Raw genomic sequence first — 24,595 nt, forward strand, 5'->3', positions numbered from 1 at the left:
ATTGATGGGACTATTAGAAACGGAAGAAGACCTGACAGATCTTTACAAACCGCAATTGAATTGCCTCGGGTTGGTAGCGTTGAATGGTTTACCTAACGACAAATTGGATTTGAGTTAAACTCAATTGGGAAACCATGCAAAAGAGTTGAGTGAATTTGGATTTCTTGCATAAACGTTTTCAAGAATTCTTTGCAGCATCCTTCATTTGTGCTCAGATTCAAAGCAAGGAAATTAGACATGACAAACTAGTTTCCTATCCAAGGCATTTTGTTAGACTTGAAGAGGTACTTTTGTTTTCGTGCGGAATTTTAGCCATGAAATGCGATGAACAAGTAGTGGCTCTTGTAAAGAGTTTAAAGAATGAAGTCAGCGAAAATGAAGGCAATGGTTTAAAAGTTGTACTGGAGGCCATTAACGAATGTAAAAGACAAAAGAGTGATTTTCACTCACGGTTAGCGAAGTCTTTTGGAACTTGTTTGAATCTGACCAATTTGAATTTGTATTACAGTGGCATTGGTGGTGTCGGTGCTACCTCTATTACCGAGGCAATCAAAGTCAACAAGACGCTTACCAATTTGAATTCGTGTAGCAATGGTATTAGTGATGCTGGAACTACATCTATTGCTGAGGCAATCAAAGTCAACTAGACGCTAACCAATTTGAATTTGTAGAGGTAATCACATGATTTCGAGTTCAATTTGGAATAAATAAGCACGAGTAAATATTTTCAGACTAACAAAATTGAGTTATGTGAAGAGTTTTAGAGACCAGGCACTTTATTTATCACCAGGGGAGGGACAATTCATCTTCCTTTTTTCTTTTTTTTCTTTTTTTTTTTTTTTGAGGGGGGAGGGGGATGGGGGATGGGGTTTACACGGTTTGCAATGAACGGAGGCTGATCAGTTGTCGCCAATAGAGTTTTAAGGGGGACTATAGAAGACTAACCGCCAATTGACTGTCAATGAGGAATCATAAGTATATTATGGGGGAAGTAGGTAAATTAAGTCGTGACACAACCAAAATCCTCCTGCCCCCCATAGGCGATAAATAATGAGCATGAACATGAAGCTAGTCTTTCTGAATGTTTGACTTAGGGTTTAATTCAGATTTTATATTCACTATTTGAGATTGCACAGATAACTTGCAAGTTATAGGAACAAGGTCAATAATGTTTTAGTAGAGCTTTATGAATTAAGTATTTATTGCGAAAATTTTATGCTTTTCCTTTGTAGGCGTCAGCTTAAAAATATATTTGAGAGCATTTATCCTGTAATTTAAAATCAGTCGCAAACTTCCTTTCTTTAATTCCCGCAGGACCATCCGACTAGCGACTCTCTGTCCATGTGTTGATTGCGTACAATATTCTGATCAGGTCCATCTAGGTCAGTCCTTCTCGCCTAGCCAGTCTTTGGACGGGTCGATGATGGAGACGTCAAAGGAACAGACTCAAAGGCTTAGTTTACAGTATAGCTTTCCTGATCAGACTCCAACGATTAGTAATCAGAAGGAGGGAGGTTTTGATTGGGATTAAGTAGCAACTACGAGCGTCGAAGGTGAGAGTTTCTGGCCATGTTTTTAAGGGGTGGGGGGGGGGGAGGGGCGGATTCCGGCCTTTAAAAATTTTGAAGACATAAGAAGACGAACGCATCACTCGTCGGTAGTTTTGGCAATAAGATGGTACTTGAAATTTGCCGTGAGTGTCTTGTTAAGATGCGTGACCTGTAATGAGAGGTGGTATAGAGTGAATCACGCGTTGTTGTGTGGAAGCAACTCTGACGAAAACTCGTCTCCAGCTTTAGGAGAAAAAAAAGTTGCTAGTTATTCATGTGAACCTTAAAAGAATGCCGTTGTAATTTTTTTGAACGATGTTTCTTCCTGAGGCCGAGAAACGCATTGCAAAGTAAGTTTCATTGCGTGATAGTCACGGTGTTACTCGATTTTAGGTGTTATATTTCATTTGAGAATAAATGAACAACCCCCCTCTCTGAGTCTTTTAGAATACCTACCTTTTATGACTTTCTTCGTTCTCTCGACGGAAGATCAGGAAACAAGGAAACGAATCGGTTTAAACTCACATTGCTGTGCGTGAGAAGAGTTGACCCGAAGAAAGAGCAGGTACAGACAACATAGTCAACTTATTCACTCCGTAACTTTAACTTAAACTTCAATTACCCGTTGTTGACTTACGGTATATCACTCGCGTAAATGCGTATGATTACGAAAGTTTTAACACAAGCCTTTGGAAATAAGCGTATGGTGAAGATAAACTTGATACATAAGCTAATTTTTTTCTCTTTTCAGGACGAAAGCGTAGCCTCTTCACGTTCCCCGGGTGTAATTATTTCATTTAAATCACCATTCTCAGAGGTAAGTAGATTCACGAGTTATGAATTGATGCGCACTAAAAGGTCACTTTATTTGAATTTCATACTTTAGTAAGGGTCTGTTTTGTACTCAGACCAGCTGTTTTACTTCCAGCAGTCGTTTCTGATCTAGATTAAAGGGACAGGGAAGTGTTTTAGTGAAGATTGGAACACGCCATACGTGTCAGTCTAGGCGGAAGTTGCTATCTTCGAAGGCGACAGGAAACTGAAAACGAAAGCCTTTACTCACAGTTCGTTTTCCAGTGCTAGAGAATGACTCACCGTCTCTAATTCAATGACATGTTTTCCGAGAACTCGAGTTAGGCATAATTTATCGATGATATTTTTTCAACAAAGTTATTGTGCCTTTCAATTCAATCTGATAAATCATAGGACATTTGACCACAAGTAATGTTTGGGACAAATCATGCAGTCTTTATATGATTAACTTATTTTCCACAAAATTTGACTCTTATTTGATGCATGTAAGCTGATAAATCTAATAGTGCTAAAACATAATATTAACAGAGAGGTTTTCTTATACAGAAAACCCAAAAGATAGGGAAGATTTCCACAACAAATAACCATTGAGTAGGTAGGGATGGAAAGAAAATGGCAAATGAGGTTCAGTGTGCACTGAAGAGGCTATTGAGCATTTGAACTCTAATCCCAAAGCAATCTTTCTTTGTGCCTTAGCATATAGCTTTACTTTACCAGTAACAGGAACCACTGAATAGTCTGCAGATGTTAAATTATGCAACAGTCAATTCAAAGCTAAGTTTCCCAAAAACTATTGAAGTTTTCCTTGGCAATTTGTTGAATGAAATATTTACATATTATCTATTATATTTATATATTATTCTCAGTTCCCAGTTCAACCTGCTGTGTTTTAAAAATAGCAAACACATGCAGTATCCATGAATTGAAATATCTGAAGGTTTTACCATTATAGGATTCCTCTTGAGTTCAATTATTTTCCAACAACCTCTTTTGAGCATGATCGAGTGAAACAGCCTTATGTCATCTATGTCTTTCAGATTGTCCGAAAGCTTTCTTCAGTTCATTTTATTGTTCTATAGCAACAATTACTGCCTTAACCCTTTAACTCCCAGATCCAATTTGTAATTCTCCTTACTGTCAGTTAAACAATTCTTATAATGTTAGTTCAGAGGATTTAGTATTGGATCAACTAATTATCCCTGAATTGAAATTTTTCTTAATTCTTGTCATTTATTTGGTTGATTGTAAGGAGAAATTTGGTGTTGGTCACTCGTGGGAGTTAAAGGAATAAATATAGCACCTTAAATGGAATTTTTGTGACTGTCAATATCTCTCACATTTGATTAATATTTATTTTATGTTTTTCTTTTTCAGAAATTATTGCATGTCCATCATTTTCTGACTGCTCATATTGTGATTTTTTGAAGGCAGGAAATCTTAACAGAGTAGGTATATATGTTTTTTTTCCATTTTTCCCTCTTTAATATAAGACATATATGTAAGGATTTTTTGTGTCTTATTCTCATGGGAATGAAAAATGTTTATGTTATTATGGGCTATTCTCTTTTTTTCTTGAATATCAGTTTGCTTTGAATATGAAACATAATGTTAAAGTAGCAAGATAGGCCACTTATTAAATTTGCATCAATCTTTAACCAGTGGTTCGATCCTTTGAATTTATGCTCAGGAGTATAAATTGAATGTTGTCATCCTTCAATAGTGTTTGACATCATGTCCTATTATATTGGACTTTGCAGCTGAAATGCATCTAATGATTAGAAAGTTGCTTTGGTTGTTATAGGTGTAATGAGCAGTATAGGATGCAACTGCTTGCTCTTATGCAAGGTTCTGTATTTGTGACCATCCATATAATTTTTGGGAGAAAGGTGATAGCAAGCTTAAGCTCACAACAGGCTTCTACTTGAAAACATCCATGTGTATAATTATTAACTTATTGATTAGCAAAAATCAAAGGTGGAACATTTGGCTGTGAATGAGTTGCATTAGGATTTAAAGCAGACACTTAAATTACTTTTTCTCATGTGGAGGTTACTTTTGATGATGTTTGTAGCATATTGAAGCACAAAATCTAACTCAGTGCTGGACGAATTGTGACAATTACATGTAAACAATCCAATATGTTCAAGATATTCATAAATCACAGTTATATACAGCCAAAATGTTTGTGTAAAAGTATATTTCATTGGATGACCAGAGGGATTTTTAGGGGATGGTAAAAATACCATTTTACAACTGCTTAAATGATGAAATTTAAAATATTTCATATCTAGCCCAATCATAGATTTTTAGATTAAGGAGACCCTTAATTGTTTAAAAAATAGTAATCTGAAAGTTGACTTAGTGGCAAATGGCTAATAGAGGCTGTTTATTTTTGTCCAATGAAAAGTGTGTGAAAATGGCTGGCGCATGCTGAAAGGTTTAAAATGATTTAAGTAAGACACATGTATTCATTAAATCTCACCAGAGGAACAAAGCTAACAGAACTCAACACAAGGAAGAACTTGAGGATAAGATTTTTTCTAAAATGGTAGTACTTTGTACGTGTAAATGAGAGCAAGTAACATTATTTTGTTATGGATATTACATAATGTCCATAATAAAACCAGTCCTCTTTTTTTGTTTTCTCTGAAATTATAAACCACTTTTTTTTGTCAGCCTGGCTCCTTTTTTACTTTCTAGGGGCCTAAACTTGAGTGTTGTAAATTATCGAAATCCTGGAAAACACATGAAAACATAAAGCCCACTTCATGTAATGGACATCATATTAAAGACATCATACATTACAGACATCACATTACAGACATATTATATATGTTATGGACATTATGACTGCATGACTTTAATTATGGTAATTCTTTTGGGAGAAATAAATGCTACATGCATACCAATTTTGTTCAAATTTGTCACATCCAAGTTTTCAGTGCTTTTAACTAAACACCATTAATAATAACCATAACAACAACTGTACATGGATTAGGAGAAGTTACACCACGCTGACATGAGGAGTATAAATTTTCAAAAAGTGTGAGTCCAAGTGTGAATTAAGTTTTCTGAGACATACATGTATATTTAGAGTTAGCACCTTCTTTTATAATATCTGAAGATAACAAATTAAAATATAACATGCAATGTTTCAGAAATGTAGCTTAAAACAAGCAATAATTCAACTTTCAAAGGCCACTGCACTGATAATACTATAGAGAAAGTTGTCAATTCATACAGCTCAGTGCATTGTAACTTTCCAAAATAGTATCAACTGGCTTATTAACAGTCAATGAATAGTACTCTTACAAAAAGTTCAGAACAATCCAAGTTTAGTAATTAAAGCAGTGTTAAACTACTGCAATCTGCAGCTAGTTTGATTATTTATTTGAAAACATTTTCTTTTTGAAGATATTTAAAAAGCCTCTTGATATATGAAAGACTTGGAACATGGAAACATCCAGTGCCTTTAAGCTCTTTGGAGTCATAGAAGACTCTTCTCTTGTGGACAATATCAATATTGCTTCTCACAGGCCAGTTAAATGTTTTGACAACTTGGTGAAGAAATTTGATTTCAACCTCATTATCAGTAACCCTAAGGGCTCTTCCAATGTAAAACTCGGTGTCACACTAGAAATCTGCACCAGAAAGCAAGAACCAAAAGACAGCAGAAACACTAGTTAGAGCATGCTCATTAAAACTGAATCGTAAGGAGCATGCTCTTTATGGAATACTCCAGATACCACCATTACATGTACACCTAAGTTTAGTATTGATGTTATGATTATCAGCTGAACCAAAAAAGAGAATTCACTTGTAATTGGACCTGATTAAGATAAATTTATCAGTTCTGACAAAGTCAATTATCAAAAGTTCATATTAAATAAATAAAAATATTCCCTTATTCTTACCAGTGTAAGAAAAAGTTCCACAGCGTAATGTCCGTAACAAAAATTGTATAATGTCCATAACAGGAAGTTTTTACCTCAAACACAAAATCTAACTACAGAATAAGGAATACAATACTGGATTTTAAAGTTATGCAATCTGCACGGTGTGTTGATGTGTTGTATGTTTTCTCATCTTTGTCCCTGAAATCATATGGAGGGTCACATTTGGTCAGCCTTTGTGAATCAAATTGGTGGTTTTTGTTGTTGTTTTTGTTGTTGTTTTTGTTGTTGTTTTTGTTGTTGTTGTTGTTTGTTGTTTTTTTTAAATTCTAGTTGACTTTTGATAATTATAAATGAATAAAGGGGGTTTAAGTTTCTAAGGAAACTGTGGTTGCTGCCTTGGTGGGAGAGTATACCAGGATAATTTAGTATTATCAGTTGAGTTGATAAGGTTTAAAAAGATGACATTTTGAGTGTTAGCCCTTTGTCAGAGCAAACAAATTGTCAGCTTTTAACCTCATCGCAGAGGCAAATTTACATTTATTTATCAACTCGGCTGACAATAAGAAAGTACTTTGATACAATTATATAATGTTGCCGTTAATACCACTTATAACCTTGGGGCACCTGTTAGTGCATTTATTTGTGACTGTCATTGTCTTTCATAACTGATATATAGTAACTGTTGTTCTGCTGCTTGTCTTTTCAGACTTTCTAAATTTATCCCTGATTCAAGGGTTATTTTCTTGAACCCAGGAAACTCTATACAAGGTAGGAAGACTTTCTGCTCTTTTTTTCTCTAATTTTTGAAACTTGTCTTCATTTTGTCAATCTGTATTAACCCTTTAATTGTCGTGAGTGACTAAGACAGAATTTCTCCTTACAATATCAACACAATATCAACCAGAGAAGTGATGACTGAGTAAAGAAATGTATAAATTTGGGGATGATTAGTTGATCCAATATTACTGTAAATTCTCTGAACTAACCTTAGAAGAATTGTATGGTTTGGAGTAAGGAGAATTACAAATTTGATGTGAGAGTAAAAGGGTTTACTTAATAATTTACTTGCAGGGAATAATTTTGTCCTGTTTGCATAAGTTTAGAATTCTGCATGCTCTTATTTCACTCATATCCATGTAGTATCAATTATTTTTTCTGGTAATGTTATGTCAAGAACTATGCATACCTATTTAATTATGTTGTGATCGATGGTTGTGATTATGTTTGGCTACAAACATGTGGAAATACTCTTAGAAAATGTTGCTGAAATTCTGGTGGTCCTTTTAATATATACTGCTGGTTGAATTACTGTGTACAGCTAGGTTTGTGGAGTGCTTTAACTATATGTTGACTTATGAATATTAACATTTGAGAGACTCGATTTTATGCTGATTGAGTCATCGCTTTGGTTCCTGTGTTGGGTGGTAATTTGGTCACTGATTAAGACTTATAAATGTATATAAAATCAAAGTTAAGCTCCCCTCCTAAAACAGGAATATGGAAGATCTTGTGCAGAAATCTGGTTCCATCCTTGACAAAGTACATAATCACCCCACACTTGCATGTCTTGGGAAATTAGCACATTCTTGCAAACTGTCTATCATAGGTTTTGCCAAGTTAAACCTAACTTAAGTCCTTCAAGGTACCCTTTGGCAATTAGCAGCTACCATGTTGATTTTGTGTAAATTATTTTTTTCGTGTGGAGAGGTTACTTCTGATGATGATTGTAGCATGTCAAAGCAAAAAATCTAACCCAATGCTGGATGAATCATGAAGATCGCGTAAACAATCCAACACATTCAAGATATTCATAAATTGCCATTACATAAAGCCATTGACGGCCAAAACATTTGTGTAAAAGTATATTTCACCGGATGGCAAGAGCAATTTTTACAGGATGATAAAAATAACCAAAACCATCATGACCTATTCTTTTTTACAACTGCACCTCAATAGTAAAATTTAAAATAAATTATTTTATATCTAGCCCAATCATGGATTTTTGCATAAATTATTTTTTTCATGTGGAGAGCTAGTTTACTTTTGATGATGTTTGTAGCATGTCGAAGCACAAAATCTAACCCAATGCTGGACGAATCACGAAGATCATGTAAACAATCCAAAATATTGTGGATTAGGAGACCCTAAATTGTTTAAAAAATAGTAATCTGAAAGATGACTTTGCGGGAAATGGCCAAGAAAGGCTGTTTATTTTTGTCCAATGAAAAGTGAATGAAAATAGCTGGCACGCTGAAAGGTTTAAAATGATTTCAGTAAGACACAATTGTATTCCTTAAGTCTCACCAGAACAACAAAACTAACAGAACTCAACACATAGAAGAACTTGCAGATAGGATTTTTTACAAAATGGATGTACTTTGTAAATGAGAGCAAGTGCAACTGGCTTACTAAGAGTCAATGAATAGTACTCTTACAAAAAGATCAGAACAATCTAAGTTTAGTTATTAAAGCAGTGTTTAACTATCGTAATCTGCAGTTAATTTGATTATTTATTTGCAAACATTTTATTTTCAAAGATATTTAAAAATCCTCTTAATATATGAAAGACCTGGAATATTGAAAGGTCCAGTGCCTTTCAGCTCTTTGGAGCCTCAGTAGACTCTTCTCTTGTGGACAATATCAATATTGCTCCTTAGAGGCCAGTTAAATGTTTTCAGAACTTGGTGAAGAAATTTGATTTCAACCTCATTATCAGTAACCCTAAGGGACGTAAAGACAGCAGAGTGGCAATAATTCTTAATAAAGAGACCACAACTTTTAGTTTGCAAGACATGTTTCGACATTCTTATGTCATCTTCAGTTGTAAATGCGATTTTAACGGTTGTACATTTGAATTTATATGAAATTACGTTACAAATTACGTATTGTTTACGTACGATTTGAATATTAAATACGAAAAAACGTGACAAAGCACGTGCTAGATGGGGAAAGATGGGGAAAGAAGGAGAAAAGAAAAATAATGATAATCATAAGAAAAATTATTATGATAACAGAATCAAAAGGAAAGAGACAGCTCTAGATGCTTCAATTGCTGATTAAGGATGGGTTTGTCCCACTTAATATGCAATGCCTCTTTGATCTTAATTTCGTATTTCGAAGCGGCAGAATCTAAAATGGTGAAACATTCTGTACCACAAGAGTCGAGACAGGCCTTTGATGATTGTAGGTGCTTGTAAATGTGTGAAGTTAACCCTAAGGGCTCTTCCAATGTAAAACTTGTTGTCACACTAGAAACCTGTACTGCATCTCAGAAAGCAAGAACCAAAAGACAGCAGAAACACTAGTTAGAGCATGCTCAATAAAATGGAATTGTAAGGAGCATGCTCCATATGGGATACTCCACCTATACCACAGTTACATGTACACCCAAGTGTGATATTAATGCTTTGGTTATCAGCACAACTAGAAAAGAGAATTAACCTTTAACTCCCAAGATCTAATTGTTAATTCTCCCCTCTAGCTGCTACACATTTCCTTGTAAATTAGTTATGAGAACTTGGTGCTAGATGAAGATAGCAGCTTCTATCTGATAAGTTTGAATATTCTCATCACCTGTTTCCTGAATAATGTATGGATTTGTAGGGAGAAGTTTTACATTAATCACCTCTGGGAGTTAAAGGGTTAACTTGTAATTGGGCCTGATTAAGATAAATTTATCAGTTCTGACAAAGCCAATTATTAAAAGCTCCTAGATAAACCAAACTATTCCTTATTCTTACCAGTGTAAAAAAGAAGTTCCACAGTGTAATGTCTGTAACAAAAATTGTGTAATGTCCACAACAGGAAGTTTTTAGCTCAAGCTCAAATCTAACTACAGAGTAAGGGATACATGTACAATTAGATTTTAAAAAAACTGTGAAGCAGCTTTGTTCCTATTATTTTAAAATAATTATTGTCTGAGTAGTCAATTCACAGGTAAAAAAAGTGTCAAGTGAACACAAAAAAATGTAGGTTGATTTTTTTGTAATGTTCATAACAGAGTTTAACACAAAAATTTTGGAAGCCTTTGTGAAAGAAAGGAAAGTTTCTTTTTCTGCTGATGGTCATGTACCCTGTGAGGAATAATGTTTGTAGAAATTATACATTGAAAACTGTGCAAAATAAGTTTGTAAAGGAAATTAGTTTCCAAAAAATTGGTCTCTGAATGTAATGTCTGTAACATGGAATTGCCCTCATGATTCTCGGAATCATGATGGCACATTTTGTTTCAAATGAAACGGGTGTCAAAGTGACTTTTAGGACTTTATTATGTACTTATGATCATACAAAAATTGTGCAGGCGGATTTTACCAATGAAAATAGAATCCTATATATGATTAATGATAGAACCGAAGTGTTATTGAGTAAGTTGTAGAAAGAGATGAATATGTAATGAAAGGTTTCAAAATTGAATGCTCATCCAGCTTATAACACAAGCATGAGGAGGTGATTTTTTCTAACAATAGCATAAACAATAACTTTCTATTAAGCTGTTGTTTCTTAGCTCTGCCAGAACAGTTAATGAGCTAGTGTGATATTCCCTGAGGAGGAAAGCCTATGTAATGTATGACCAATCAAAGCTCTCCAGAGTGCAGTTCGCCGCTAATATTACAGATCTATATATTTTTCACTACTGTTAGTAAATGTCATGAGAACAATGGGCATTCTGCACGATGTGTTGGTGTGTTTAGTGTGTGTTATCACCTTCGTTCCTAAAATCATGTAGAGGGTCACATTTGGTCAGCCTTTGTGAATCATGGTGGTTTTTTTTGTTGTTATTGTTTTTTTTTAAATTCCAGTTGAATTGTGATAATTATAAATGAATAAAGGGGGTAAGTTTCTAAAGAAACTGTGGTGCTGCCTCAGTGGGAGAGTATACCAGGATAATTTAGTATTATCAATTGAGTTGATAGGGTTTAAAAAGATGACATTTTGAGTGTAAGGCCTTTGTCAGAGCAATTGGGCTGACAAACAAATTGTCAGCTTTTAAACTCGTCATAGTAGCAAATTTATGAAGGGGTAAGTTTCTAAAGAAACTGTGGTGCTGCGTCGGTGGGAGAGTATAGAAGGTGATTTAGTGTTAACAACTGGGTTGAAAACGTAAATTAGCCACCGTAAAGAGTAAAAAAGCTGACGTTTCGAGCGTTAGCCCTTCGTCAGAGCGATTAGGCGATTAGATTAAATTTGGCGTGGCTACTGAAAGGAGTGGTGTGGAAACGAAAAGAAGGGCTGCTTACTTTGCTAGCCTTTGTTTTAATTAGCAAGAGCTTTGTAGCTGTCTGAGCGAGCAGTTTCAAATAATAATCATAGTAGCAAATTTACACTATCAATTAACTCAGCTGATAATGTGAAATTACTTCGATACAATTAGATAATGTTGTGGTTGGTACCACTTATAACCTTGGGCCACCTGTTAGTGCCCTTATTTGTGACTGTCATTTTCTTTCATAACTGATATAAATTATTATAGTAACTGTTGTTCTGCTGCTTCACTTTTCAGACTTTCTGACATTATCCCTAATTCAAGGATTATTTTCTTGAACCCAGTTAGAGTCATTGGTGATGTTTACTTCGCTTTATTCGCCTTGAGATCCTTATGAACTTTGTTGCAAATAGAAAGAATTGCTTTTTACTAAAGATCTTGTCTAGAGAGCCAAGTTTTCTTTAAAAAATCTGAGCGATTGACATGATGAGTCTTAACGGCGTTGTTGTCGCACAATAACTCGTTCGCGTCTTAAGCTGTTATAGTCATTGGTGATGTTCACCTATGTTCACCAATGTTTAAGCTTCTGTCTGATGTTCACCAATGTTCACCAGTGTTTTTTTACTAAATATCGTTTACTTTTCTGTATGTTTAACTTCTAATAAGTTGTATTGGATTGAGGACCAACTCGCCTACGTCTCTACTCGATTTTAAAACGTCGGCGAGTTGGCGTCGGCGAGTTGGCGTCGGCGAGTTGGTCCGTCGGCGGGTAATTGTGAAGAAGAGCTCCCCAAAAAACCTGTCGGCCGTCTGTCGGCCGACTGTCGGCCGACAGTCGACCGACAGTCGGCCGACAGTCTACCGACAGGTTAAGAAAAAAGAAAAAAATTGTGTTAAAAACGAACAGTTAACGTGACATAACAATCCGTAATGGTGATGTATGACTCGACAGACTTCACCTACTTACCGATCGACGGCAAAGTTGGTAGTATGTAAAGAAACGTTTCTTCCAAAATGTTATCAGATGCGTATAGGATATATCACTTGGTATGTTAAGTATGTATGTATGTATGTATTTGTTGCTAGCATCGTAATCTATCTTGCAGGTTTGGGATGAATTGCTATTTCCAATTTCAAGTTTAATAAATGATACAACTGTGAATCTTTTTACTCGTTATGTTAAGTAATAAAATACTATACGTAACAATTCGATAATTAGACTTGGATGCGTGATGCGATAATTGATTTAGGCGCGCGCCGCTAAAATCACGATTCTACGAGTGAAGTATCTTGTATATTTCACCACTCACAAAACGGCTCCTTTAGGAGCCACCAAATTTTGAAAGTCAATTGTCAACATATTACACATGTTGGATGTTGTATCAAGCGAAAACCGAGAGAAAACATTAAGGTTTGTGTTAACGTTTCACGGACAAGCTATCGACAAGCTACCGACAGGTTACCGACACATTATCAACAGTCGGCCAACTGTCGGCCGACTGTCGGCCGACTGTCGGCCGACAGGTAGCCTATATTTCAGGCAAAATCTGTCGGCCGTCTGTCGGCCGTCTGTCGGCCGACAGGTTTTTTGGGGAGCTCTTCTTGAGCTCTTGGTCTGTTTCCATATGTTTAAAATTAATCTGCATGCTCTCATTTCACTCATATCTATGAGAGTATTAATTATTTTGCCTGGTAATGTAATGTCAAGAACTATGCATTATATTAATTACCTAATGTATTGAATTATATTGTGATTAATGGTTGTGATTATATGTTTGGCTACAAACAAGTGGAAATACTCTTAGAAAATGTTGCTGAAATTCTGGTGGTCCTTCTGATATACTGCTCGTCTAATTACTGAGTACAGCTTGGTTTTTAGAGTGCTTCAACTGAAGGTTGACTTATGGTAATTCTTTTGGGAGAAATGAAGCTACATGCATAACAATTTTGTTCAAATTTATCACATCCAAGTTTTTAGTGCTTATGACTAAACACTAATAACAATAACCATAACAGCAACTGTACATTAGCAGTATCAACACCACGCTGACATCAGGAGTATAAATTTTCAAAAAGTCTGAGTCTAAGTGTGGCTTAAGCTTACAGTGTTCTCCTTTTCAGGCAGTAACCGGTAACATTTACATGTACCATCTGTAGTACCACTTATTACCATTTAAAATTGCTTGGAATTCTTGAAATTCAGCATGTAAATTAAAGGATTGCTTTACCAGTTTTAAAATTTATTTTACCTGTCATGTTTAAGTCAAGTACCCTGTGAGGAATGTTTGTACATGTACAAATTATGAATTGAAAACTGTGCAAAATAAGTTTGTTAAGGAAATTAGCTACCAAAAAATTGGTCTTTGAATTTAATGTCTGTAACATGGAATTGTACTCATGATTCTCAGAATAAGCAGACATGCAAGAAACTTCTGTTCGATAACGTGATAATGTATAACTTTTGATTAATACTTTAATATTGGAGTTATCAAACCACAAATTATCTTCAGCAATAAAAGAAAAAAAACTTGGTAACTGTATGAATTTTGTGCATACATCAATGTTTATGTTTGGGAACTATACAGCATTAAAATTCATTTCTCACACCCAGTTATCTACCAGTATTTACACTTACCCATCGCAATAATGAGTGCTATTGAGTTCAAAAGGAAAAGATATGGTTGAATGAAAGAAATATCTAATAACATTTCATTTTTCTTTAATTGTTGTTATTTAGGTGTGTTATCCTTTGTTAGCTTACACACTAAGCGTGACATTGATCACACTTTTAAAACCAAAACAAAGACCAAGCGGGCTAACTTGACCGAAACAAAACATAGTGAGTCCTTCATAGTTTAAAAATAATATATGCGCATATTGGACATGCTAAGCATGTTGTGTTGGAATGTTGTGTTGGCATGTTGTGTGAGAGTTATCACCTTTGGTCAGTCCTTGTGGATCATGGTGGTTTTTGTTGTTGTTGTTGTTTTTTTTTTTTAATTCTGGTTGACTTTTGATTATTAAATGAATAAAGGGGGGTAAGTTTCTAAAGAAAATGTAGTGCTGCCTGAGTGGAAGAGTATACCAGGATTAACTGGGCTAATAGGGTTTTAAAAAGGTGACGTTTGAAGTGTTCACCCTTCATCAGAGCGACTGGCCTAGCAAACGAATTGTCACCTTTGAAACTCGTCACTATGGCAAATTTACATTATGAACTCAGTTGATAATACGAAATTATATTGATAATTATGTGATGTTGCCATTAATATCACTTATAACCTAGGGGCACCTGTCAGTGCCCTTATTTATGACTGCCATTTTCTTTCATAACTTATATATAGTAACTGTTGTTCTACTGCTTCCCTTTTCAGACTTTCTGAAGTTATCTCTGATTCAAGGGTTTTTTTTAACCCAGGAAACTCTATACAAGGTAGGAGGGCTTGCTGCTCTTTTTTTCTCCCATTTTTAAAACTTGCCTTCATTTTGCCAATCTGTAAATAACCCTTTCTCCTTACAATATCAACACAATATCAACCAGATAAGTGATGAGAATAATGAAATCTATAAATTTGGGGATGATTAGTTGATCCAATACTAAATTCTCTGAAGTAACATTATAAGGATTGTGTGGTTGGGAGTCTTAGGAGGATCACAAATTTGGTGTGAGAGTTAAAAGATTAATAATTTATTTGCTGGGAATAATTGTGTCCTGTTTGCATTTGTTTAAAATTCTGCATGCTCTTATTTCACTCATATCTATGAGAGTATTTATTATTTTGCCTGGTATTTATGTTATATCAAGAACTATGCAAGCATGATATTATACCTATTTAATTATGTTGTGATTATATTTGGCTACAAACTTGTGGAAATACCAGAAATAGTTATATTAATATAATAATGGTAATGGCATTGGTACAATTTTGGGTCTGTTCATGGAACTGCAGGTGTTGTATGATGATCAAACAGTAAAATGTGCACTGATTTTACTGGTTTTGATCAATCTACCAAAATGAAGTTATTGTGATGCTCATTACATAGATGATCTACTTTTGAGAGTGGAGGTGTGTGATATTCTTTGGAAGCTCTGCAGTTATTTAAGTGTTTGTCTGCTTGCTGTCATCATTGTAGGGCTGCAGTGGCTAAGAGAAGTTTCATGTGAGTGTATATATTGACCATTCTTGCATGTGAGTCCAGGTGATACTGCATGTATGGAGCTTCTCAGTTTTATCAATTGAAGTAGTTGTCTCAGGGCAGCTAGCAGCGAGTTTTTTCTCTCAGGTATAACTGACTTGTGGGCTGTGTTCCGCGGATTTGTATGGTGTTTAGTGTTTTGGTGAAGTGTTAGGGAAACCTGATGTTATGCTGAGAGATTTTTCACTTGTGGTTGATCTGATAACACTTGTAAGCATTATGTTAAAGGAGATTGCGCACTGGTTTTTATCAATTATGCAATTGTTGGTCACCCACTTATAGGGCAGTACATGACGTATTTAAAATCCCCAAGTACGTGTGTTGCATGGTGCTTGTGGATGATGATCATTCTAGTTTATCACCCACTACATTGTTGTTTCAACATTGTTATCAATAGTTTGTCCATGTGGGAGTGGTGATGGATGATGCCTCAGCAATGTTGCTATAACAACTGTTATTTTGAAATTTCTATGGTCATTCTAGGGGTGGCCAATTGAAGGATGCGTATACTCAGTCTGATCATGCAATTGTATTGATTTATATCTTTCTTTGTAAAAGGATCTTGGAAAACATATGCCCAAGATTGTCTGGTTGATTATTTAAGGTGCTAGGTGATGAGAGATTTGAACTTCCAAGCACTGCAACCCCAGGTGCTAGCTGTGTTTAGATGTTTGTTTTGCTGTAAACAATTATGGATCAGGGGCAGCTAGAAAATATGGCTATGGCACTGGTGACAAATGGATAGTAATGCTGCACTTATCTTTATAATAGTGGCCAGAGCTTCTTTTTACTGTCGGACTTTGTAATTGTTTGAAAGTGGTGGTGTATACCAAGACTGCAGTTTATTTTGATGTCTGGGGCTTTGTTCGTGTAAGGATTAATGCACTGGAACACCAATTGGAGAGGTAAAAATAAGTGTCACTCATGCCGAATTAATCCTTTGGGTGGATAATTTACAACTGAAGGTTGTTGGTGAGAAAATTTACTAGTTCAGTTTGAGTTCTCCTCTCTTACCCAGGAATATGGAAAAGGTGTAGTCACAGAGTTGGTTATTTGGGTTGACAGAATAATAAATGTCAGTGGTTGACAACCTGCCAGCAGTTTGTGGTAGGGGTGCTAGATATGAACCTAGTAATTATAATGGCCTTGCTCACCATAGATCTATAGTTGCTGGTCCTGGCTTAGCGGAGGGTGGAATTGGCTGAAGGTCTAAAATTCAACTTCTCATGGGGATTCTGATTTTCTTCTTTGTCGCATGTACATGACAGGGCATAAAAATATTTTTCTTCTGGTAAAATAATGTTTACCAAAACCACTGGAAAACCTCTTAGCAGAATTAAGCTCCATTGTTAAAAATTATATTCCTACTGGTCTCATGAGAGTGCATGGCGATTGGATGATGCTTGTGCTGGTCTGTTGCATGCTTGTGATCACATTTAGCTGCTTTTTTCATTGCAGTTTCAGTTGCAGATGGAGGTTGCATCCCCTTTCTTTTGATACTGCATGTAGAACAAGGTTGTTTGTTGGGTTTCTTTGCCCTTATTGTAGTGGTAACTGCAACAGGTGGATTTTGTTGTTAGACATTTTTGCCAGTTGACACAATTTTTTTATGAAGGTGATAATATTACTGAGACTTTTAAGTCTGTTGACTTAGAGGTTATTATTTCACAGTTCAATGGCTTCTATTTAGTGATTGTTGTAAACACGGTGACCTGAAGTAATATAATTTCCGTATTTGTTGTGTTGATATTTCCTGGTCTAGTCACGGAGTTGGTCTATTAACTGGCTTGGTAACAGACTGATTCCCATATTGACGACAATTTTCCTAGCACAGTGTAGTTTGCTTGTGATTAAATATGTAGTTTGCTTATGATTATGTAGTTTTTGTCCTTGTTTGGATGGTGATGGATGATGCTTTTGGAATTGTGCTTCAAGTGACCAAGTTGTAGCAGTGATCTTTGTAGGGTGGTAAATGGAGGTTTTGCAGTCTTGCTTTGATGTTTCACTGTAGTTTATATATTTGTGTCTGCTTGTGGATCGTTTTGGAGCTTTGGAGGTTTTAAGGTTTAGGTATAATGGTTACGCTGGCAATGATTGCTTTTATTATTAGATACTTCTTAGGCGAAATAAGGTATTTTATTAGTTATGTCCTAAATTTTTAAGATTAAGTTTATCTTTTTAGATTATTTTTTATTTTAGCAGTATAGTATATATCATTTAATTATTTTAGTGATTTGTAGGTCCACATCAGCCTTCCTGGCTGCCGATTTGTAACCTACATTACCAAACAAAATGATGATGATGATGATTAAGAATCAAACATCAACCAGCCAAAACTGACCGGGTTTAAGGCCCTAGAGAGGAAATAAAAACTTATTTCCCCTTAACCTTTCAAATCGCTTTTCATTTCTGCTGTTTATGTCTCTGGTTGTTACTTTGTAAACTGAAAAACAAAACTCTTTCTTAATCTAGAAACTGGTTTGAAATGAAAAATCTCTCATTAAATCTCTTATTAGGTTCTTTGGTTGGTGTTCCTTGCTCAAAAGAATTTAGAAAATGACATCACGATTTGAAACCATTCTCGGTCTCAATTTGTTATCGGGAGTTTTTTTTTTTTCGAATGGGTTTGATTAACATTACTTAATGTCAATTCTCTGTTTGACAGGTCATCCTGAATTATGGCTACAGCTATTTCGCCATTTGCGTCTACGAAAGAAACTACCAGCTATGCAAGGCTATGCCGCCTCCTGGTGGATTTTGGATCTCAGGTGCTTCGGTCCACTTTTGACAAAATACATCCACCGGCGACTCTACATACAGTTTTGGGAAGTACCTCAGTGCATTACGCCACATTGCACTCACTGTACAGAGGGAGGAAGAAAGTGCTGAATCCTACGCAATGGGGAAAGTTGTACCCCACTCACGCACCCGTGTCTTCTGCAGCCTTCGATATCACACTTCTAACGGTGCTTCTTAGAAATATCTGTGGTTTGGGCCCTCCTGCCAATGGATGGGATCGTCTTCCCCTAGCTGCAAACATAGGCATCGCAGATGACATCGCCAGAGTTAAATATTATAGGAACACTGTATACGGCCATGCTTCTCAAGCCTCTGTGGATGACAGAAGTTTCAGTGCTTACTGGCAGGAGATACGAGAAGCTTTGGTGAGACTGGGAGGAGCTCATTTTAGAGCTGAAATCGATAATCTTGAGCACGACTGCATGGATCCAGATATCGAGGAGCATTATCGTGAACTGATGAAACAATGGAAGAAAGACGACGACAGCATCAAAGACAAGCTTGAAGAAATTGAAGGTACGAAAAACATCGTCCAATGCCATTGTGAATGAATCAGAAGGCTACAAAAGTAGATATTCTAGTTAACACGGCGGTGTAGGCTAGCTCATTATGTTTTCATTTTGGTCGGAACTACTCTCATATTTGAAAGGTTACTAGCGTTATGTGTGGAAAATGATGAAATTACCCAAATGTTGACATTTGGCTACTCGTGTACAACTTCTGGAGTGCATTTTTGTGATTTCTGGGCGTCTAATTAAGTTTCATCTATTCTGAATAGACTAGATATTGATATACGAATCATTGTTTTACCTGCACCTAAACGTGAGGCTGTGATATAAATATGCTCATGAAACTGCGCATACCTTTCGAAATTTTCAGGTTCGCTGGAAAACATGAAAAGCATTATGGAGAGAAACTTCAGAGACACAACTGACAAGATAGAGATTGAAATGAAGGAGGTGAAAGAAAAACTTAGTAGTCTGACGGACCCAGTTGAAAATCGCACACAAGAAGGTTGGTTGGTAGAAAGAGATATCACAGAAAGAAATTATTAAGAGCGACACAGCTCTTGTGCATGGCGACAGTAATAGCTGGATGTCGGCCAACACAGCATATTTTAGTACTTTAGCGATAAACAATTTTGCGATTTGGCAAAAAAAAGTACGCAGAGAGAGGTTAAAAATACATCAACAACTTCAAAAGTACGCGAATCTTTGAAAATCGCAAAAAGTTTAATTTTGAAACTCCCGCAAAAATAGGAAACCATTAGGTACGAGCAGTCATTCGTGCGACAAGAACACTGGAGAGCGGAACTGCGTGAAAATCTTGAGGTGGCCACTTTCCGACCACCATTGGTTTTTACTTTTTTGGCTCGACGGACGATTGAATTGCGAATCCGCAGCTCGCAGGTCTTTCAAATATCGCGCGTGCTAAAAAATTCTTAGTGCGCGTCTTGAGTAAAATGAGTTAGAATAGGATGCATGTGGTTATTTTACAATTCTTGAGGAAAAGACTGTGGGCAAAACCTCCCACTTCATCGCAGGCGAGCCTCCGGTTTTCTGCAGCATTTTAGACGAAACCTCGTGACAAAGCAAGCAGAAAGGCGTTGTTTGGTTTTCATTTATTAGTTCGTAGTCTCGCTCTATCCCGAAAAAGCCTTGCTCCGAGTACGGCTCCGATATGAATATTTATCTCGCGAGTAATTTATTTTACGATAGAGTTTCGCTGTCAGACACCGCTCAAGCCGAACAAACAGAGTAGTTTCAACTGGATTCATGATCTAAATGGCTTTAATCAGTAAGCTTGAATCATACACTAAAATCTTTTTGCATCGTCCAAATAATTTCTTTGGCAACGGTAACGTACTCATTCGCATATTTAAATTCGGTGCCAAATACCAGAGAGGGACCACAATTTTCAACGCTGCATTCATTAGATTTCTTACTTCTTTTGCAACTGCTAGGTGTTTTTGATCCAACTGAGCTTATCCATGGAATTCGCCAGCTGTACAAGACTCGCGAGGGATGGCTCTCACCATTTTCATGGTGTGAAGAGTTTCAGTTTTTTCTTGGCAATATTTTTACAAGGCTTAAAGTGGTCAGAAGAAAGAAAACGAGAGGAGAAATCACTGACGTATTTGTTGACATGTCGTCAATACTAGACCCGTATGAAGAGTGTTCAGCGCCGAGAACAGTGTTGATTGAAGGAGAACCTGGTATGGGAAAAACCACCTATTGTAAAAAGTACGCCTACGACTGGGCCACAAAACAGCAAGCACCTCAGGGCTGCGGCTCAACAGCATTTAAAGTGGTATTGTTGCTGAAATGTCGAGATATCCACTCTGACGTTTGGGAAGCCATTGATGATCAGCTTCTGCCCCTAGGCATCGATGAAAAGGTCAAACAACAATTTTTTCAGTTTATTCGTGAAAATCAGTCCAGCATTTTATTGATATTGGATGGATTGGATGAGTTACCATCCGGGAAATTGTCGATGTTTTCCAAATTAATTGAAGGAAGAGAACTCTCCAGATGCCACATAGTTGCAACAGCAAGACAAGAAGCTGGAAAAGAGGTGAGAAAATGTTGTGACGCGCTGCTTCAGATCGAAGGATTCACTGAAAAGCATGTGAGAAGATTTGTCACCAAGTACTTTAAAGAAAGGCCGGATTTAGCCACCAAGCTCTCGCAACGGGTGTTGCGAGATAAAAACCTGAGAGAAATAGCGGCCAATCCTCTAAACACAGCACTTCTTTGCCTTTTATGCGAAGAGTTTGAGGGCACACTCCCCGAAAGCAGAGCTCAACTGTACTTGGATATGGTTGAATGTGTTTTGAGAAGATATAGAAAAAGGAAGGGACTACTAGAAACCATCGAAGACTTGACAAACTATTACAAACCGCAATTGAATCATCTTGGAAAGGTAGCGTTGAATGGTTTACTTGACGATAAGTTGGATTTTAATGAAAGTGAAGTGAGAAACCATGCAAAAGACTTGACTGAATTTGGATTTCTGTCAGTGCAGCCTGGTGGCAGCAGCAAACTGAGACAAACACTGCATTATGCTTTCTTACATAAAAGTTTTCAAGAATTCTTTGCAGCATTCTTCATTTGTTCTCAGATTCAAAGCAAGGAAATGAAACCTGAAGAACTAGTTTCCGATCCAAGGTATTTCGTTAAGCTTAAACAAATACTTTTGTTTTCCTGTGGAATTTTGGCCATGAAATGCGATGAACAAGTTGTGGCTCTTGTAAAGAGTTTAACAAATGAAGTCAACAAAAATAAAGGCCGTGGTACAAAAATTGTATTGGAGGTCATCAACGAATGTAAAAGAGAAAAAAGCGATTTTCACTCGCATTTATCGAAGTCGTTTGGAACTGATTTGAATCTGACCAATTTGGATTTGTCTCGCAATGGTATTAGTGATGTGGGTGCTACATGTATTGCTGAGGCAATCAAAGTGAACAAGACGCTAACCAATTTGTATTTGCGAAACAATGGTATTAGTGATGCGGGTGCTACATGTATTGCTGAGGCAATCAAAGTGAACAAGACGCTAACCAATTTGTATTTGCGAAACAATGGTATTAGTGATGCGGGTGCTACATGTATTGCTGAGGCAATCAAAGTGAACAAGGTGCTAACCAATTTGTATTTGTCAGGTAATCGTATTAGTGCTGCGGGTGCTACATGTATTGCTGAGGCAATCAAAGTGAACAAGACGCTAACCAATTTGGATTTGTCAGGTAATCGTATTAGTGATGCGGGTGCTACATGTATTGCTGAGGCAATCAAAGTGAACAAGACGCTAACCAATTTGTATTTGTCTTACAATGGTATTAGTGATGCGGGTGCTACATGTATTGCTGAGGCAATCAAAGTGAACAATACGCTAACCAATTTGTATTTGCGAAACAATGGTATTAGTGATGCGGGTGCTACATGTATTGCTGAGGCAATCAAAGTGAACAAGGTGCTAACCAGTTTGGATTTGTCTCACAATGGTATTAGTGATGCGGGTGCTACATGTATTGCTGAGGCAATCAAAGTGAACAAGACGCTAACCAATTTGTCTTTGTCTTACAATTGGATTACTGCTGCGGGTGCTACATGTATTGCTGAGGCAATCAAAGTGAACAAGACGCCCACCAATTTTTTTTGGTTTTAACGACTTAAACAACTTTGAAGTAAAAGGGCACTGCCTTTAAAGTAGGCAGGTACCTTTGAAAATTGAGGGCCGAAGGCCCGAACTTCTAGGGGGGTCCTTCTAGGGCATGCTCCCCCGGGAAATTTTCAAAAGAAAAGTCACCCAGAAATGCATTTTCCTGCAATCTGGAGAAGAAATCTTCTTGCAATGATGCATTGCAATTTATCTATTATAACAAAAAAGAATGGTACTCTGGGAGAATTTGTTTATTTCACTGTTGTTTTCGGAGCCTCTTTTTATCCTACAGTTGCAAGTTTAAGGCCCATTTCCAACTTTGATGCAACTCGCGCCGCGACCCAATTTCCTGTAACACGAAATTCCCAGATCACTGAAAACCTTCTGAAATCGTCTTTCTCAAGAGCCATCCTGAACATATAGTCAACAGTTCTACGGTAAATACATTCGCCGTTCGTTATTTCACTGTTCCCTTACAGTATTTTGAATTTTGTCTTGAAGAATCCTAAGAAAAATTTTTTTAAGTGTTACGCCTGGAGCTCTTCGTACTCTGTGAGGAGTCGGCGAAAAGGACAATATTCAAATTTTTTCACTTTCTAGAAGCGCTTGAGGATTCTAATTGAAGACAAAATACTTCCGATAGAAACTGGTATTTTTCAAAGAGAAATATGGAAAAATATTAGACTGTCGGACGTTTAGTTATTTGAAGACCGTGTCCGGTAGTGTCTGGTGAAAATTTTCTTAGTGTCACGCTTGGATCTCTTCGTACTCTGTGAACAAGGTCAGCGAAACGGAGAAAGTTGGCATTTTTTCACTTTTTAGAAAAGCTTGAGGATTGTAAATGAAGGTAGAATATTTTCCAATAAAAAATTAGTATATTTCAAAGAGAAATATGGAGTTGTTTGAGGACCGTGTCCAGCCGTGTCATTGAAATTTTAAACGCTTTGATGGCTTCGTACTCTGTATACAGGGTTAGCGAGAAACATCAAGTTTGAAATTTTAGGCTGCCTGGAGGCGCTTGAGGATTGTACATAAAGGTAGAACATTTTCATATAAATATTTTTTGGATTTCGAAGAGAAATATGGAAAAATATCGCACTGCCGGACGTTTAATTATTTTAAGAGTAGTCACTTCATTGCAGGAACTCGAACGTCAGCGACACTGACAGTTTGTGTTACAGGTTGACGAGGTTTAGCTGCCAACTAGGACGAAACAGCCGAATTAAGAACAAGTCTCTGTAAGAATCAAACATCTTGGGGAATGAAAGTTTTCAACCCCCCTTCAAATTTTGCATGCAGTTAGGCGCTCAGGGGGATGCACAAAAATACCTTTTATAAAGGTCGCAGCACTCTTGTTGCCATGGTAACAACAGCTGCTTGTTCGAGGCCTAGGGCCTCGTTTTCACACGAAAACGTCGCAAAAAAAGAGTGAAATTTTTATTTCTCTATCTCAAGCTAAATAAAACATTACAAATTGGCACTTCTATCATACATAGTAACATCACTCGTCTCTACATTGATTCATTCAATTTTCCCTGGGAGTGAATGTGAACACACCAATAGATTATTCATCTCGGTACAGTTTCGGTCATTTTTGTTGTCGGGTAAAACAGGTATAACGTTTATCTGAATTTCTCCAAAAGTGCACCGATTCTGCAACTGAAACTACCCACCTAGCTGGTTATAATATTCTAGTTATTAAATATGTAATAATCTCTGCGGGCCTGCCTCTACTTTTTATGGAAGAAATTCGCGAACGAAGCTCAAAATCAGATATTGCATAATTTAGCGATGTTTACATCTAATGTTCTCAACAATAAATGTTTCAGAAAAATGAAACATTCAAGGCTTTGAAAGAATGTTATCTGATGAGCAATATCCCGAAGAGAAATCTCACCTCTAGTAGTCATCTTTAAAAAAAAAATTGATCAACCTTCATGGAGGACTACTCGACGTAGCAACAAACATATACCTCAAAT

At 36.6% G+C, this 24,595-nt stretch overlaps 1 protein-coding gene and 1 long non-coding RNA gene across 2 annotated transcripts; both read left to right on the top strand.

The window, feature by feature from the left end:
• The first annotated feature begins 1,975 nt into the window (after positions 1–1,975).
• On the top strand, positions 1,976–17,257 carry LOC149043748 (uncharacterized). Its single transcript, XR_016187985.1, has 5 exons — positions 1,976–2,115; positions 2,302–2,367; positions 3,738–3,808; positions 6,966–7,027; positions 14,834–17,257. It is a non-coding gene; the product is annotated as an uncharacterized LOC149043748 (long non-coding RNA).
• A 9-nt stretch (positions 17,258–17,266) lies between these two features.
• Positions 17,267–22,856, top strand: LOC149043749 (uncharacterized). Its single transcript, XM_089210552.1, has 3 exons — positions 17,267–18,971; positions 19,335–19,469; positions 20,419–22,856. The coding sequence occupies exons 1-3, from the start codon at positions 18,335–18,337 to the stop codon at positions 22,620–22,622; spliced, it is 2,976 nt and encodes a 991-aa protein (XP_089066678.1). The 5' UTR covers positions 17,267–18,334; the 3' UTR covers positions 22,623–22,856.
• Positions 22,857–24,595: the final 1,739 nt, after the last annotated feature.

The sequence above is a fragment of the Pocillopora damicornis genome, chromosome 6 (assembly GCF_964200805.1).
Source record: "Pocillopora damicornis chromosome 6, jaPocDami1.2, whole genome shotgun sequence".
Taxonomy (NCBI): domain Eukaryota; kingdom Metazoa; phylum Cnidaria; class Anthozoa; order Scleractinia; family Pocilloporidae; genus Pocillopora; species Pocillopora damicornis.